The following is a 17,400-nucleotide window of genomic DNA, read 5'->3' as shown; positions in this document are numbered from 1 at the left end:
TGCAACAGAGCAAAGTAGGTTTGCATTTTGTATTTAATCGGGTTATCTAAGTCCAATATTAACATTTCTTTGATCTGAGAAATGTGAGTGTGACAAATATCTATATATCTATATATCATATGGTATCATTTTTTAGAAGTTAAAGTGGGTGTAACATTACCACCCTTGTGCTTTCTGTTACTTTTGGCTTTCCCATTACAACAAATACTTGCATACACTTAAAAATCTGGGTAAACCCCACTGGATAGTTGTCTGACCAATATCTGGTTTCCATGGTGACAAATGGCTGTAATGCCCTTGCTCTGTGAGCAGCAAAGTTCAGGTACGGCCTGGCACCTGTTCAATGTGCATAGCAGGAGGGTGCTTATGTAATTCTTAAATGGCAGCGGGTTTGATATTGACCACAGAGGCTGCTGTGGGGGCAGCAGGAGCCACTCTGCAGCTCTGGGACATAACATTTGATGGATTCAGCACTCTGTGTGTGGAGGTTGGGTATGTCCCTGTTCATAGAGTTATATTTTCTGCTCTCTTGTCTCCTGCAGCATGATGCCATCTTCCCCACTTCTTTCTCCTTTGGGTTCAGTTTTCTTACTTTAGTTTGCGTCCCGTCCATATACGAATAACTTCCTCCATCCTTAAATTTAATTTTCAGCTCTGTGAGTTGGAATGACTGATGTGCAGTAGCACAGACCCCGACAGTGAGATTTAAATCGACTGGGCTAGTATTATATAACCACAGAGTGAGGCAGAGGCCATACACAGAAGAGGTTTAAACATAAACATAAAAATATTCCTTCTGAAAAGTTTTTGTTTCTCACCCTGAGAAATCCAGGTGTCTCAAGCTGTGATTAAGTGAGTGCTGAGTATTTATATGTGTGTGTGTGTGTGTGTGTGTGTGTGTGTGTGTGTGTGTGTGTGTGTGTGTGTGTGTAAGAAAATGGAGCCGGACTTTTCTCTCCTGCTGCTAATTGTCCTCTATGCTCTGTTGCCCAAGGGCAGCAACAACACTAATCTACTGCACACTCAATGCCTCTCTGAATCTCTCATGTCTGTCTCTACCACCGCCCTGTCCTCTCTGGAAGCGTCATTTGGCTCTCAATGGTTTGGTGTGTGGGTGTTGTGTGGGGGATCATGCAAGTCAAACAGTCTACAGCATGCTTTAACACAACATATCTGGATTTATTCTGCCACATTTGTGTTTAAGCAGAATCACAACACAGCTTTGCTGCCTGCTTGTGTCCCAGGTAAGTTTTATTGGAAAATCTCTGAACTCTGAAGTAGATTGTCTACATCAGCAGAAGATCACACTGGGTGTCACACCTGTAAGCAACAAACAGGAAACTGAGGCTACAATTCACCTCGCTCACCAAAAGTGGGAAGCAGAAGAATGTAAAAACATTACCTGGTTTGATGAGTCTCGATTTCTGCTACGACACTCAGGTGGTTGGATCAAAATTTGGTGTAAACAATTTAAAAGCCTGCATCCATCCTGCCCTATATCAAAACTTCAAGCTGCTTGTGGAGGTTTAATATTGCAGAGGATGTTTTCTTGGCAAAGTTTGGGCCCTTAGTACCAACTAGGAATCCTTTAAATGCCACAGCCTGTCTGAATATTGCTGCTGATCATGCTCATCCCTTCATATTTTCTGATGCCTTTTACCAACAGGATAACAAACGATGTCACAAAACTCAAAGCATCACAAACTATTTTTTGGTGATGGCCGTGACCTCACTATACTGAAATGTTACACAGTTATCATGCAGTTTCACTGGTCTGGCCCTCTCAAGATCAAAGTGGATCAAAGTTGGAGATACAGCGATACTTATCGGTCAAGCCTGCTGTTGATTCTTCATAAGGCATATATCATACATCATCAGAGGAACAACAGCAGGAATGTTTAGCAATGATGGCTCATTTCCACTGTGTCCCACTGTGTTGACCAGCCTGCAGATGAGCAGGACCTCCCTAAGTGGCATCCATCCATCATCGTCTGTGTTCTCCGTACTGTGACAGGCCAAGATGTCTGCTGTGAAAAAGACCTTTCTGGTCCAGAGTGAAGACACAAAAAGCCAGTGCCAGGAAAGACTCAAAAATAAAACTTCCTTTAACATGATATTATAATTGATAATAACATTGGTCCAAACTTACCAGTTTAATCACATTGAGAACAACTCTTTAAAGAGCCTTAAAACACCTGATGACTTTGCAGTTGTTTCTGGTTCTTTCTGCTTTTCCTAATATAGAAATAGCTTACACACTCAGCAGCGCCTGTAAACTTTCTTGCAGATTAGCTTGCTAATGGTAATACTAGCTCAGCTACCCCCCCCCCCCCCCCTCCTGAGTTATGGGACCCTCACCTTGTAGGTCATAGCGGTATGTGTGTGTCAACTTTAACCTTTGCAGCTACATACCGTGGTTGCGTGCACACTGAACTTCCTTGCATAAGTAGGTGGTCTTTCTTGCATTTCAGGGACACTCCCTTTTGGTTTTTAACTCTAGTTGAAGTGGCTTAAATCACTGGGTTTATTTTTTCAGATTTGTTTTTTCTGGCATTCAGGGTGTTCAGTGTTATCCTAATAAATAAAGTCTTTTCCTTTCACTTACACACAGTGTAGCCACTGGCTTCAGACTAGCTGCAGTAGCTGCATTAAAAGCAGCGTAGTCTAAGAGAAAACGACGCTGCTGCTTTCAACAGCACGTCTCGTGGGAGGGCATAATGGTATGGTATCTTGTGTGGCAGAATTATGTAACAGGAGGAGAAATATTAGTGGATGCCCACTCAGGATGTTGGGGAAAGTGGCATTTGTGTGCTTAAGGGATGACAACAGAGGGTCTGATGGCAATAACATCGACAGTGCTCATTCTGCATGTTTGTGGGGCTCGTGTTTGCATCCTAGCACAGAATGCCACGTCTCTCATGACCCTAGCATTGCCTGCACTCACAGGCTACCTTCTACGTCAGCCTGAGTTACATCTGCGAGTCCAGCCAGCAGTCATGTGACCTCTGACCTTCAGAGTTGATGACTGGATTGAACTGAATGAGTGTGTCATCAGAGGGCAGTAGCTCACAGGTTCACTGAAATGTTAAAGAAACATCTTATGCTGCAGTTCAAAGAGAACCTATTATGACTTTTGTTTTTATTCACATACAGTGCTGTGCAAAAGTCTTTAGCCACCCCTTATTTCTTTATATTGTGTCAGGAAAATGCAGTTTTTTGAACTGTGTGCAAACATAGATGGAAATACAGTATATTAGGCAAAAACTGACTTTTTTTTCAATTCTAACAAGCTTGAAATTCAGTATTTTGTATGACCACCTTTAGTCTTCAGCAAAGCCTGACCTTTCTCAAGCAATATTTCTTGTACTATAGTTTCTTTAAGAAGTCTTCAGGAATAGCTCTCCAAGCTCTTCAAAAGACATTCAAGGTTCTTCTTGGCTGTTTTTCAACATTCTCTGTCAAGATGATCTCACACTCTTTCAATACCTTTGAGTTCCAGGCTGTGGGAAGGCCAATCCTTAACACATGAGCCAAGGTTTTAAAAAAGTTGTGGTTCATTACCATCACCAGGACCAAGGTGTGAAATCCCTGCCGCACCACAGCCTACCACCATTTAAGCTATTGAGGTCACCTGAGTCAAGGTGTGAGTGGGGGTTGAAAATGCCTGGAAAAGGATAGCCCCAAGGGGACAGCCCTAAATACCTATGACTATGATCCAAAGAAGCTTCTTGGACGAGAGGCAAAATGTCTTCACGTACCTAAAGAAGTCCATCTGCCTTGTTTTGAAACACTCTGGGCTACCATGACCTGGATGACACCAAGCTAATGGAAACTACTGAATCTCAAAGTTTTCTTGGGAGATAATACAAGATGATTGTAATCAAAGAATATATTACTCAGTGAAATAGTCAGTTTTGTGTTTTTAATAGTTAGGGAGGTGTTTCATGTTAGGAGAATCTACATATCTAAATTAAATTTCTATAGATTGATGCATAATCTGTTCAATTCCTGAACATGAACATATTTGATAATTATCCTGAACAACAGAATCTGAACAGCCACTGCAGCGCCATTGATAGTCTGACTTTTAAACGATTCACATGTACAGAGACACGCTGATGACAGGGTAAGAGGCATGAGGCTTAATATCAGCCCATATATGTCAGTCTGGTTCCGGCCTGCCAGGACTGCCCATTACTGTGAGATGTGTAATTGTCCACGGCCTCAGTCAGCCACACACACACGCACACATAGACCAACTACAACAACAACATAATCAATAGCACTATTTGTTCATTCTGCACAGTGCTGATGTTGTGAGGACAGTCAATAATGTCGCTGATGGGAACGTGGATGGTTACACTTGTGACGCTTTGTCGACGCTCGTATATTCTTCTTTTAGGATGGAGTGCAATTAAAATAAAAATGCATGTGTTGTTGTTGTCATAACATGTAGCTGTTTATAGATCTGTCCTGGTACTCGATGTTTGAAACTGATGAAATGTATTATTGAGCTTGCATGATTTCCAGAAATAGAAGCTGGAGTGTGATTGGCTCTGTGTTCAGTTTGTTGTGGAGAGCTGATATTACCTGACCATGTTTCCCCGAAAAGATAAGCAATGTTGCTGGCACAGGATTCATTAGCAGCTCTTCCTGAAAAATAAAAACAAACAAACAAACAACAAAACTATGATTCCCAAACAAGAATCACTGTTAAAATGAGGCTTTCTATAGGGAAAAGCTGTGGAGTGACTCCCAAGAGGTTCATTCTGTTCATCTGGACGCAGCGTTTTTCAATTGGAGAAATGTTTCGTTACTCATCCAAGTGACTTCTTCAGTCTCAGCTGACTGCAGGTTTCCCCCAACCTTATAAACAGTACATACATAATAACTGAAACCAGCAATAAACAATGGGCTGTGAGGGCAGTTCCTTGATCATTAATACTCAAATTCTCATGAGCATTGATCAAAAACCACTGATCATTGATCAAAGCTGTGGAGTGACTTACCATTTGGGAAAAGTCAAATTTATATAGAGAAACCAATGGTTTTCATAGATTCCAGGACATTTAAGTCTACTATTGATTTGCTACAAAGCTACTGGGTTCTCACTTTCAGCAAAATATGCTCAGCAAACAATTTATCAGAAGGTTGCCATGAATGGGTGCATGAGCCCAACCAACTAAAAAGGAGTGCTAGGAAGTCCAAAGAGCAACAGTTCTTGAGGATTTAGAAGGTCTCAACAGGTGAAATCATTGGTCTGTATAGTCTAAAGAGCTTGAAGAAAAGCGACTGGACTTCTTTAATCTTTGTGAAGGCGTTTCACCTCTCATCCGAGAAGCTTCTTCAGTTCTAAAGTTTCAGTTCTTTTGTTTAGTATCTTCACGAAACTCAAAGAAGTCCAGTCAACCTTCTTTCCAAGCTCACTGATCCCTGTGTTATAGTATGTACGGCTGGTAAATAGCATAGACCACAAGCTTATTGTAGTGGCTGACTAGTAATGGAACAGTTAACCGATGATAGCTGAGAGGTGGCAAAGTGATAGTTTAAATGTAGTTCACCTGACAGGACAATGGGGGCACATTGGATGAAGAAAAATAAATAAAAATGCTGCAACCAGTATTTTAAGACCATGACACTTATGATACCTGTGCGTCAGAGTTGGGAAATTAAAGCGAGCTTGAACATGCCTGTGATAGACTAATCAAGAGCTACTGTATGAGGGACACTGCCAGACTTTGATAGATGATCATGTAGCCAGTTGTAGCTCCCTAGGGGTTTTGGATTTAACGGATTCACTAGTGTAGGCCGGCACAAGAGCTGTTTAACAGCTCAGCAGCTGGATCACTGTTTCGCTCTTTAATCGAGGATCAGTATTTACTGTCACAACGGTGATGGCTACCGATTGCACAAAAGCCTTTCGATTCCCAGTGCTGCAACGGTGTGCGTCGCATGGTGCGCCCTTTGTTTCGTTTATGTGTTGTTGTTGATTTTTTTGCCTTCTGCAGTGCGATTCACAGAAGCAGTCCAAGTTTGTTTGTTATTCTGCTCGCACACACAGAGAGAGAGAGAGTGTCTTGGGATAAAAGCCATATCAACGAATCGCATTAACATTTTCTTTCACCATTTATTAATTCACCAAATACAGTGAAAATGGCATCATAATATACAATGACTCATTCTTAGAATGTCATGACATTTTTGTTGCTTTTTTGCTTCATAAAACGATGTTTCATTATTGAAAATATTAAGGTTTCATGCACAACAAACCATATCCAGTTTCTTTAAAATAATGGTACAAAATGAACAAAAAAAAGAAAAAAAAAAAAAGAAAAGAAAAAGAAAAACAGAACAAAACAAAAACGGTAATGTCCAAAAATCAATCATATAACAACATGTTATTTGAGGATACTCGTAAACAGTGCAATATACTCTAAAACTGCCATTTTCTAACAAATTCATCAACGAAGCTCAAGTCACAGTATACGATTTCTTAATAATAGTTTAACATTGATGTGTGCAAAAACCCCAGACACATTCAGTTAGTCTTTAAAAAATGTGCGACATCTGATATAGAATGAGACCAGTCCAACTCCCCCCAAAAAGTCCTCGCTTTGCCTCTCTGAAGGCCAGTCTCATTCTGTATATCCTCTCCGTAATACAAATATTCCTGTTGATGAATTCTAAGACGATAGACTAGCATATAATTTAAATAACAAATATTTAGATATAAAAATACAAATATGACTTTCGTTAAAAAGAAGCGTGCCAGGGTAAGAGTGGTGGCACCTGTGTTGGCACCGGAGTGAAAGTTCATGCAAATAGATGGAGAGAATCTTTAAAGTCATCGAAGACGAAACACAAATATTTGCAAAATCTAAACAACCAAATTATACAGAGCAAATGTTTTTTCCCATCAATTTCATGACTGTTATTTAAAACATTACTATAATGTCCGTGTTCCTGCTGGCCTCTGTAGATATCTGAGCATTTGGAAATGCAAAGAAAAGATTTTTTTTAAAGAGATATGTGCAGGTGTAAATCGGCTACATGAAGGTGTCAGCCTGCACCTTTCACCACTGATGGGTGATGCAAGAAGAAGAATGTAGCCTTGTTTTTTTTCAATTAATCTGCAGCCTATTGTTGTTTAAGTGCCACAACAGAAAATATTCACATTGCACCCTCCTATATATATCTATATATGTATTTATATATATATTTGTTTGTTTTTTTCTTACATACAACGTGTCTCCTCTATTTAGCAGACTGTAGAGTTTTGGTTGGTCTGTTTTCAAAAAGCATTAGCAGCAACAGGAATGCATTGGACCGGTGCTGAAAGGACAGCTCCCTTGAATGCACCGTCGCCGATTGAATCAACAAAGCAGAGCCTAAAGGAGGGAGGGAGGGAAGGTATTGGAGGGGGGAGGGGGATGTCTCGGAGCTTAGCCTACCTACTGTACAACTTATTGAAATGGGGCTGGGATTTAGCTTCAGCCTCTAGTTGCAGTATTTTTGATGCTTACAGCGCTTTAGGGGGGGAAAGGAGGAAAAAATAGAGATGGTCGTGAATTAATGACAAGTTCATCCATCATTAAAGTCAGCAGAGGTTGAGATACAGAGCGGGGCCCGCCATCTCAACATCCTGCTGCGCAGCTGTAGTTAAAATCGGGATTCGTTTGGAGAATTGCCAGCAATCCCATGATAAATCTTGGTCTTTTATTTTTTTTCCTCCCCAGAGTCTCTCTGTCTCTCTCTTTCTCTCTCTCATCTTATTCTTCCTTCCTCTTCCCTTCATCTCTTCTCTTCAGCCTTCTCCGTTCCCTTTTCTCTGCCTCTTTTTTCCTCTCCATTTCATTTCATCACCCCATCCTCGCTTCGTGCCGTCGTGATTTTTTTTTCCTCCCCGCACAATCCTCGAACATGCACAGCCGACAAGTGCTTCAAATCGGTGATCAAAATTAAAAAAGTCTGCAAGGCATCGGTTACGTTTAAACGCCGGGCGAAGACTTGTCTGTCATCCCCTTCAGGACTTCATCTATTCGGTCGTCCTCGATGACCACTGTGGAGGAGAAAAAGAGGAAGAGGTTGTTTACTCAGAGCCACAATCAGAAGTCACGATTTATTTTGGGGGGTATTGCGCACTAAATAAAAGTAAGTTTGGGCAAATGTGGCCCTTGTGCGCTTGCACGGTGAATTATTATTACTATCGCAAATCCCCAATCCCCGCACACACGCACTCGGTGAAAACAACTCGTTCTCGAGCCATTTCTTTATTATTATTATTAATATTATTTAATCCCTTCGTTTAAACCCTACACTTGAGTCAATTGCATCACGGGGTGTGTCCTTGCATGAATATTATCGCTGGTGCGTGAATGTAAACAGTCTGGATGTCGTTCACGACCAATGACACTTGTGAGAAAAACAACAACTGCGGTGCATTTTGCATCGAGCTGCTCGTAATCACGGAAGATTCTGGAAACGACAGTAATGTGGGAACTTAATTCCAAAGTCACTTAAAGCGCCATTCATACAACTAGCTCATTTTTGCGCAGCATATATAATTCTGCCATTCTTTGTAAATGTCAAACGTCTGAATTCGTTTTTACCTCTTTTGGCTCTGCCGATCTGCCCGAGCTTTGGGGGTCTTTTTGCCTGCGACGCTGCGAAAAAGGCGCTTGTGTCCTGCAGTCCGCAGCTAAAGGACATCTGGCTGACCTCGCTGTCCGCCCCGTAGCCGCTCATTTTCCCCTCGTTGTATGGCAGCACCTCAGACATCGTGGCACGACAGTGAAGAACGGTCACCAGCTTCGGGAAGTTCTTTTATTTTTAAATCAAGCAAAAAAAGTTGTTGAAATTCTTCCCCGGTGGTGCCAGTACAGTTCCGTCTGAGAGCGCCGTCTCCTGCTGCGATCCTCGGTCTGCGTGGATGAGGGGAGCCGGTGCGTGAGGTCCGGGTGCTGTTGTGGTCTCTCTGTGGTCTCTGGATGGGTTGCAGCGGCAGCAGGGGAACCGAGCGTGACTGTGTGTGCGTATCTGTGTGTGCGTGTGAGAAAGAGAGAGAGATGTGTTCGCCTGTGTTGCTGGCTGATGTCTGGCGAGGGAAGTGGGAGATCCCGGGATCATAAAGGAAACCCAGGCAGAACGGTGAAGTCATCCATCCGGGTTTGAAGCTGCGAGAGTGTGGCTGTGTGTAAATGTGTGTGAGCGTGGGGACTCCGAGGGGTAGAGGAGCAAGACTGACATCAACAGGCGAGACACGAAACTGCTAGATACTGACACAGCCTCGTGAGGCTTCGAGAAGTGGACTTTTCCTAAGGATGTCTATTCATCCTGTAGACTCAGGAAAGCGCCTAATGTGGCACGTTAAAGACTGCATTTCCCTTCCATAGGTTACCTTTTTATTGTTCTGCTTTTCGAAGGGGAATAAGTACTTTTTAATTTCAATTAATTTTATTTGTATGTACTTTATTAGTATAACCTTTTTATGTTTATTTTTTTGGCAGGAACGATGGACAATGTATACCCTGTGCCAGATGCAGCTAAAAGATGTAAGTTTTAGCTGGGTGGAGGCTTGCAATGCAATGTTCGACTGACAAAAAAAATAATAATAAAAAACACTTTTTATACATAAAAACTTTAATAGAAATGACCCCCCCCCCCTTTTTTTTGGATGTTAGTACTAACAGTAACAGTTTTTATCCCATTCAAAATTCAGACTTTTCCACAAATTTGAGGGATGTTTGCTTCTTTTTACTACTCTCTGCCAACAAAATGAAATGAAGGTGTTACCCAGCAGATGCTCTCCAGATGCTGTTGGATGGTGGATAAAAATCTGACTGAACTTTTCTGTATTCAGAATTTCATCAGTTTTGACAAGATCCCCAAGACCACTGGCTACAAATGGAAAATGCAGCCCTAAATCATGACAGCACCTTCACCGTGTTTTACAGAAGGCTAAAGACACGTACTGTTTAACCTCTGGACTTTCTTTGTGCCACTGATGTGATGATTTGTGATGATTTCAACCAAAAAGTTCAAATTTGGATTCATCACTCCATAAGATCTGTTGCCAGTGAATTTCAGTCCAGTTCTTGTGTAATTTGTCATACCTCAGTCTTTTCTCCTTGCTTCCCTCCCTCGTATACTGTTTATCTGCTTTGGTCCTCAGCATGAGTCAGTGTTCAGTGGCTTAACAAATAGAACAACATCCTTTGAAAGCGTTTAGCTACAAGCACTGGACTGAAAATTAGTGAAAAAGTAACCAATTTTCTAAGAAAAACTTTGAAAGACTGTCACAAAGCTTAGAGAAGTAAGTCTGCCTTCTTGGAAGTGAAACAAGTGTTAACCATACATTTCTTTATTCTATGCACTTACCTCACATCCATGGCTAATCTACCACCTAGTCTAACATGCATGTATTTGTACAGTTGGAGGGAGCTGACATACCCAAAAGAAATCCATGCAGGCACAAGGAGAACATGCAAATGCCACACAGAAAACCCAAGCCAGGGATCAAACCAGGAAACGTCTCACTGCACCACTGTGGCGTCCAAGCTTACACAACCCTGTACTCCCAGGCAGTCTCTCATCCAAGCATCAACCAGTCTCGACCCTGCTCAGTGTCCAAGATCAGATCAGAGATCAGGCATGCTCAGGATGCTGTGGTCATAAACCAATTATTCCACTGTGCTTTATTCTACTGCAATAATTTATCGGCTGTGCTAGGACACATTGGCAACTGTGCTAAACTTGGTCTGTACAATCATATGATTTTAAATATATCTAAATTACAGTGAGAGCGCTCTAACAGCTCCGGGCACAGGTCTCAAAAACTAGAACAAGCCAATTAGATTATGGCGAATTACACTGGACCACTATTTTTCATTGTCTGAGCATATTGACGACATCATTAGAAAAGTCACAGCTGTGGCCAGAAAATAAATTTTTTTGTGTCACTTTGTGAGTTATGAGAAATGTCGCGGTGCTCCAACAGCCTGTGTTTAGTTCAGTACAGGGCAGACGTAGTGTTAGGACATCTCAGCAGCAACACTGAAATGTTCTTTTTTTGTGGAACTTAAATATTGTTTACTCAGTTTATTAATACGGCAATAATGTCAGGTCAGTTTCGATCAAATACATACAAATGTCACATGTTTGTCAAAGACATTTGCCAATAATTTTTGGTTTAATCTGTTTTAAAAGCTGTAGTAATAAGATCTGTATAACCTTACACCTACAGAAAAGCATTAAAAACATAGTATTGTCGATTTTCCACTTTCCCACACTGCCTTCTCCGAGCCAATCAGCCCCCATCTTGCCTACTTTAAATCTCAGCACTCCTCTGTCATTCTGCCTTTCAGACTCTCATTGGTGCAAGCCACCTGCTCCCCATATCTGCCTCACCCCGGTCACTCAGAGCCCCATCCAAGCCTCCATCTTGGTCCAGTCCTAATTCCTGTCACCCCTCTGCTCTGACGGGCCATTGGAGTATAATCACGTTCAGTTCTTCCAAATAACCTCACCTGATTGAACTGGCAGTTTGCCAGGAGAAAATAAAAGAATGACTCAATTCAGCACCATGGACAGAGACAATATAGTTTAACATTTAAAAAATGTTTTAAATAGCGTTATTGTTTTTCCCTGCTGCATATGCTACGCCTCTCTGTCCTCAGAGCATATGGTATCTTAGAGAGAGCTACAACAGTGATCTGACAGAAGGATTATTTTTGCACCAAACCTGTTTCAGCAACTCGGGCCAGCTGACCTATCTATAAAGAGCCAATAACCTTTCATCTTTTTTTAGCAGCCTGTCTGCATAACTGACCAGTTTGAGGTGCCAGCTGACAGTCTTGAGGTGAGTGGTGCTGGCGAGGCACCTTTGGGGATAAGACGTGGAATGACCACAGAGTGAAAATTAGCTCAGAGCGTCTGGCAGGACCACATAACCACGTGCAAAATATATTACTGAGCTCTGAGAACATTTCTTTATACTAATGAAACATGCAGCCAAGCTCTTTGGAGCCAGATTCAATCCAAACAGTCGTCTTTCACTGATGGCAAAAAAAGCAGTCACAGAGGCCCCGGGAAAAAGTTGCAAGTGACCGAGAAGACATACAGTGCAGCATGTATATCTGCAAGTAATTATCCTCAAATATGTGATTGTGATTTTTCTCTCGCGCTCTGTGAATAAGGACGTGAATCAGAGATCATAAATCTGCCGCTCGGTCGCGATGTAATTCCTCAGGGATGACTCACAAAACTCCTCCTGCCCAATAAACTGCAGCCTCCAGCTGTCAACAGGCAGAGTTGTTGATTCACGGGTTCAAGCGAGGGCCAGGGATTTCACATGATGTCATCAGTTGGTGACAGATTTGGAGGCTTTAGGGGAAAATCTGGCCTGCTAACCCACATAGTACCAGGTGATGCTTCATGTTCTCAATTTAGGGCAGGAACATGCATATGTTTTACAAACTGTCACGTTTCCCTTTATTGCTTTCCCCCCTTATTGATGCACTGCCTTGTACGCACCATTAAACCCTTCTCAGTTATGTGCAGAAACTCTTCATTTGAATTGTCTCTGTTTAACGCAATTGATGTTTGTCCGTGGTGTGATGTCTCCTCCCCCTGCCCCGTACTTTCCCTCTTCTCAGGCTTGTTAGGAGGCAGCGGTTGTCAATGATTTGGCTCACTCAGTCAGTCTCATCTCTGACAAGTGTGCCCACCCTTAAGAAGCACTGCTCCAAATTACAAATGAATCACCGTGCTGAGTCACTCACCCCCTCCCCATCTTTCCTCTTGAGGAGACCGAGCTCTGCTGAACTTGCACACACACACACACACACACACACACACACACACACACACACACACACACACACACACACACACACACACACACACACACACACACAGAGTTTGTTCACTAGGAACACTAGCTGAGGAAAAACAGCAATAACAAGCCTAGAGCTGAGAGCCAGGATCAATTCAGCCCTTAGGATTTGTGTTTGTGTGTGTGTGTGTGTGTGTACTCGCGTCCTAGCTGGGGACAAATTGTTCCCATCATGTAAAGCACTACATTTAAGGTGTAAGACTTTGTGTGAGGTCAGGATGGACAACAGCAGTGATCTTTATGAGCTTTAGAGTAGATTAAAATAAAAGAAATAATATAAGTCAATGAAAGTGAAGTGATGGAAATATGACTCCCTGCATGTGTGTGAGGGAGCAGGTGCATCTTTCAGGAAAGCTTAAAATGTAGCTTCGAGGACCAGCAGAAAGAAAAGCCATACACACACCATCTGCACTTGCTGACCGAAGGAAACCGCTGCGTGTCTCTGCACTCCTCATCATGAAGATTAATGCTGTTTGTTTTCCTGCATAAATATGCTCCAGTAGATTGCAGGAACATTGGCAGGGCTCCTGCCCTTGGATCAGCGAGTACACAGCTGAAACAGAAAGGTTCACATCTGTCTAGTGCAGCACGCTGGAGCCACAGATGCCACGCTGCACTCCTTGCCGCCACCACACCTCATCTACATCAGAGGTGAAAGCTTAATCACAAGTCTATGTTTCATGTTGTTTAGTACTGTGTGTTGTTTCATAATCATTACCAATCATTACCCCTTACCAAGCATCTTCTTGGAATCTAGCACACTCTTACTACTCTCAACAACGTCATTTCTGATCTTAACAGTTTTAAAATTATTTTCATGTTCAAGAAAACAGTTTGAGATGATTTGAGCTTTGTGATGTGGTGTGTTATCCTGCTGGATGCAGTCATTAGAAGATGGGTACACTGTGGTCATAACGAGATGAACGTGGCCAGCACCGATACTACGATTAAATGATGCTAGCTGGAACTAAGGGGCCCAAAGCGTACTAAGAAAATATTCCCCCAAACATTACACACATTACATCACCGCTAGCATCCTCAACCTTTGATACAAAGCAGGTATAATGCTTTCATGTTGTTTACGCCAAATTCCGACCCTGCCATCCAAATTTAGCAGCAGAAAGTGAGACTATCAGGAGATCTTTTCCAGTCTTGTGGTGAGCCTATGTGAATAGTAGCCTCAGTTTCCAGTTCTTAGCTGACAGGAGCGCCACCTAGTGTGTGGTTTTCTCACGCTGTAGCCCATCTGCATTAAGTGTGAAAATTATGTTGTGCGCTCAGAGATGCTCCTCTTCTCAGTTGGTTGTGTGGGAAAATTCCAGTAGTTCAGCATTTTTCTTCCCATTCTGATGCTCAGTTTGAACTTCACCAGGTCATCTTGACCATGTCTACATACCTAAATGCATTTCGTTCCTGCCATGTGATTGGCTGGTTGCATTAACAAGCAGCTGATCATGTGACAGAACAGTAAATGGCTTTATAATGTTTAATTTGCTGCGGTATTTATATTCGATTGTACTGTAATGACCAGCAGGACACTCACAGAAATATTTATTAAACCTGAGGAAAATGCAACTACAGGTAACAAAGTTAGCATAAAAAACCCCAAAGAAAATGGGAATGCAGTACTTTACTCTTATGTGAGTGAGTTCGGTAAAACCAGTGTTAAATACTCTAACTCTTTAATCTTTGGGCTGAAGGAAGAACAACACCCGGTGTTTAATGCTCAATCAACAATCTCTTTATTCCATAGAACACTTTGAGCATTACGTCCGGATGGGAGATTTGCACAGGAGGGTGTCCGGCAAAATCTTGCAGTGTCTGACCGTTTCTCACATTCTTATAGCTTTGGCCCCCCTCCAAACTAAGGATTCACATTCTTGATCTTGACTTCCTGTGCAGTATAGTTGTTCTTTCTACAATCAGAAAAGCAAGGCCATGATTCTCTGCAATCAATCAGGAGTAGAATGCAACTTAAAACTATATAATGGTTTCACAATCTTTAATCAGAGGTATAATGTGGCCTATAGCCGTATAATGATTCAACAACTCTTTGATTAGAAGTATAATGTAGCATAAGATAGTGTAATAATCTCACACCAGACAGCAAAGTTACACTTTATCCATATCTGTTTTATCAGAGAAGATCAAATGATCTCACTTCAGCTATTTAATTGTTTTTGCTGCAAAATAAGATTGTCAAACATAATGTATCCATAAGACAGTCAGTCTACTATCAGTCTTGATATTGTCTTAAATTGAATGAGGTCAAGTTGGAAATTACATGCATTCTGTTTCTGATAATGTAGCAATCAACTTTGATAAATCATTGAAAACTGCATATTGGTTGATGTCTACAGAGACAGAAATTAACTTGACTCAGGTGACAGCCAGTCAGTTTTATATTAGGAGGACACTTTGTCAAGCTGAGTGTTCAGTGTTGGATGTTTTTTGACTGAGTTGATTTATTTAAAAATTTTCAGATGTTATCTCAGGCTGCTGGTGCATGAGATGAGCCCCCTTGTTCATAGTATTCTTAGAGTACTTTAATGCATTTTAATCTATATCACTATATCGCTGGGCAAAATATCATGACACTTTTTTTTACCCCTCTAAAAACCAGTGTAATCCTCTCAAACTAAAACTTTAAAGTAAACCAGTGTTTTCTATCGGCCCAGTTTGTATTTTCCTATGATACCATCCCTGTCCTCCTCTTCTCAGGGAGAGAGCACTCGGTTTGTTGATGTGAGGAGAAGTTTCGCAGTCACACTACTGTCAGAAAATAGGTCACTTATCCCACGTTTCACTGCATGCCCAAAGCAGATGGGTGACAGCAGTAATTGGCATCAGGGACTACAGCATGCTGTGGTGGCTCTCTCTCTCTCCTGAGATACTGCATCTCTACCGTTCCCCTGCTGTCTGTTGGAGTGTCTGTTAAAATCTCGCTGGCACCACTAAAACAGAAATAATTTTTTTTAAAAACAGCCCCCAACCCTACCTGTTCTTATGTGAAGCACGGCCACATAAGGTCATAGTGTATTGGGATTTTTAAAGATCTATCAAAACTTTGGTCTTCAGAGCTGGAGGTTTGCCATTTTACATTCTACTGTGCTAAATGCAGCACTTGTCTCCATCTGCTGTGATCTGAACGCTTTCTGAGAGAAATCCAAAGCATTTCATTGTACAAACGAAGGATGAATGTGAACCACAAAGAAAACCCAACACTGGTATGTTACATACCACAAACTGCAAGGCTGGTGCTGTATTACCTTGTAAGGTTCTTCACTGTAAATCAAACACAAACACTAATGAATGAACCGAAGATTTGACATGAAGGTGTTAGATGAGAAGTCAGGTGGACACTCTGAGTGAAGTCATTACATCTGCTCCTAGGTGGGAGACACATCTGAGCTCCAAATTTGAAAGCAGCTGTGAAGACATTTCCCTCAAGACCACGTATGTCAACTTCATTTGGCTGGATCGTCTGCCCTCTGTGAAAGTCTGAACCAAATTTGACAGAAATCCATTTTTACAGTAAAATAATTTTGGCCTGTAGTGGATCAACAGGACAGATGATTGTTTGATTATATATATTCATGATAGCTGAGATAATGCTGAAAAGGGTTCCACTTGCCTGAACCACCTCCATGTACCACCCTCACCATCGCCACCAACCGACATTAACACCCATGAAGAAGAGCCAATTAGAGAACAATAATATCATCTAAATTGTTTGTCAGCTATCAGAATGGATTAAACAGGATCTTGCAGTGTACAATAATTGCATTTGACTTGGAAAGCCTCTACTAAAATCAGTGTCTCGGGCAGCACCTCAAATGAAGAAAGAGTGACACCTAGTGGTCGAAGAAATGACTGGAAATTAAAAAAAATGATGACTTGTATTGACAGGTGGGTGAGCTCTGCACAACTTGCAGCAAATGAAATTATTTTCATACTATAAATGACAGTTTTCCTATCAACAATTTTGCTCTGAAGTCTTGCTATCCTCTGTTAAACAGATCAGATGTCATTTTTTCTCCCATGCCCTGAGAGGTTGCAGTAATAGTCTGGTCCTATTAAACCACAGCTGCCATTCTGCTGAGAGAGCTTTTTATTTGTCCAGCTTATGACCACTGAAGAAGATTTATTGGATCCACCTGCCCCGTTTCTTCTTTGACCTGAGTCTGATGCTGCACTTTTCATCTTGCACATGCCGTCTTCCACCTCAAACACACACTAGTTAACATTTGTCTTTCTGTGGCAATGCTTGGGAAAAAAGCAAAAGGTTGGAGGTGGCGTGTCACAGACACTGCTGGTTAGGGGTGACAGAAGTAGTGTGCTTGATAACTCACTATATGCGAGTCTTTTCAGACACCAGGTGCTGTAAAAAAGCATTTGTGTTTTTAGAAAACCCAACATGAACCCCTACCATCTTTAGAGTTCTGTGAAATGTGTGCCTGTTCAGGCCAAGACAAAACTACTTTCCTGATGTTTAAGATGAGCAGGTG

At 41.7% G+C, this 17,400-nt stretch overlaps 1 protein-coding gene across 1 annotated transcript; it reads right to left on the bottom strand.

The window, feature by feature from the left end:
• Nucleotides 1-6,107: 6,107 nt before the first annotated feature.
• On the bottom strand, nucleotides 6,108-9,188 carry camk2n2a (calcium/calmodulin-dependent protein kinase II inhibitor 2a). The gene is made up of 2 exons (XM_084913083.1): nucleotides 8,610-9,188; nucleotides 6,108-8,059 (listed from the first exon to the last, which is right to left on the bottom strand). Exons 1-2 carry the CDS (start codon nucleotides 8,776-8,778, stop codon nucleotides 7,989-7,991), a joined length of 240 nt encoding a protein of 79 aa, XP_084769209.1. The 5' UTR covers nucleotides 8,779-9,188; the 3' UTR covers nucleotides 6,108-7,988.
• Nucleotides 9,189-17,400: the final 8,212 nt, after the last annotated feature.

This window comes from Perissodus microlepis, chromosome 18 (assembly GCF_051167445.1).
Source record: "Perissodus microlepis isolate ML-2025 ecotype Zambia chromosome 18, ASM5116744v1, whole genome shotgun sequence".
Lineage (NCBI taxonomy): Eukaryota > Metazoa > Chordata > Actinopteri > Cichliformes > Cichlidae > Perissodus > Perissodus microlepis.
This window is presented reverse-complemented; position numbering and strand designations above follow the sequence as displayed.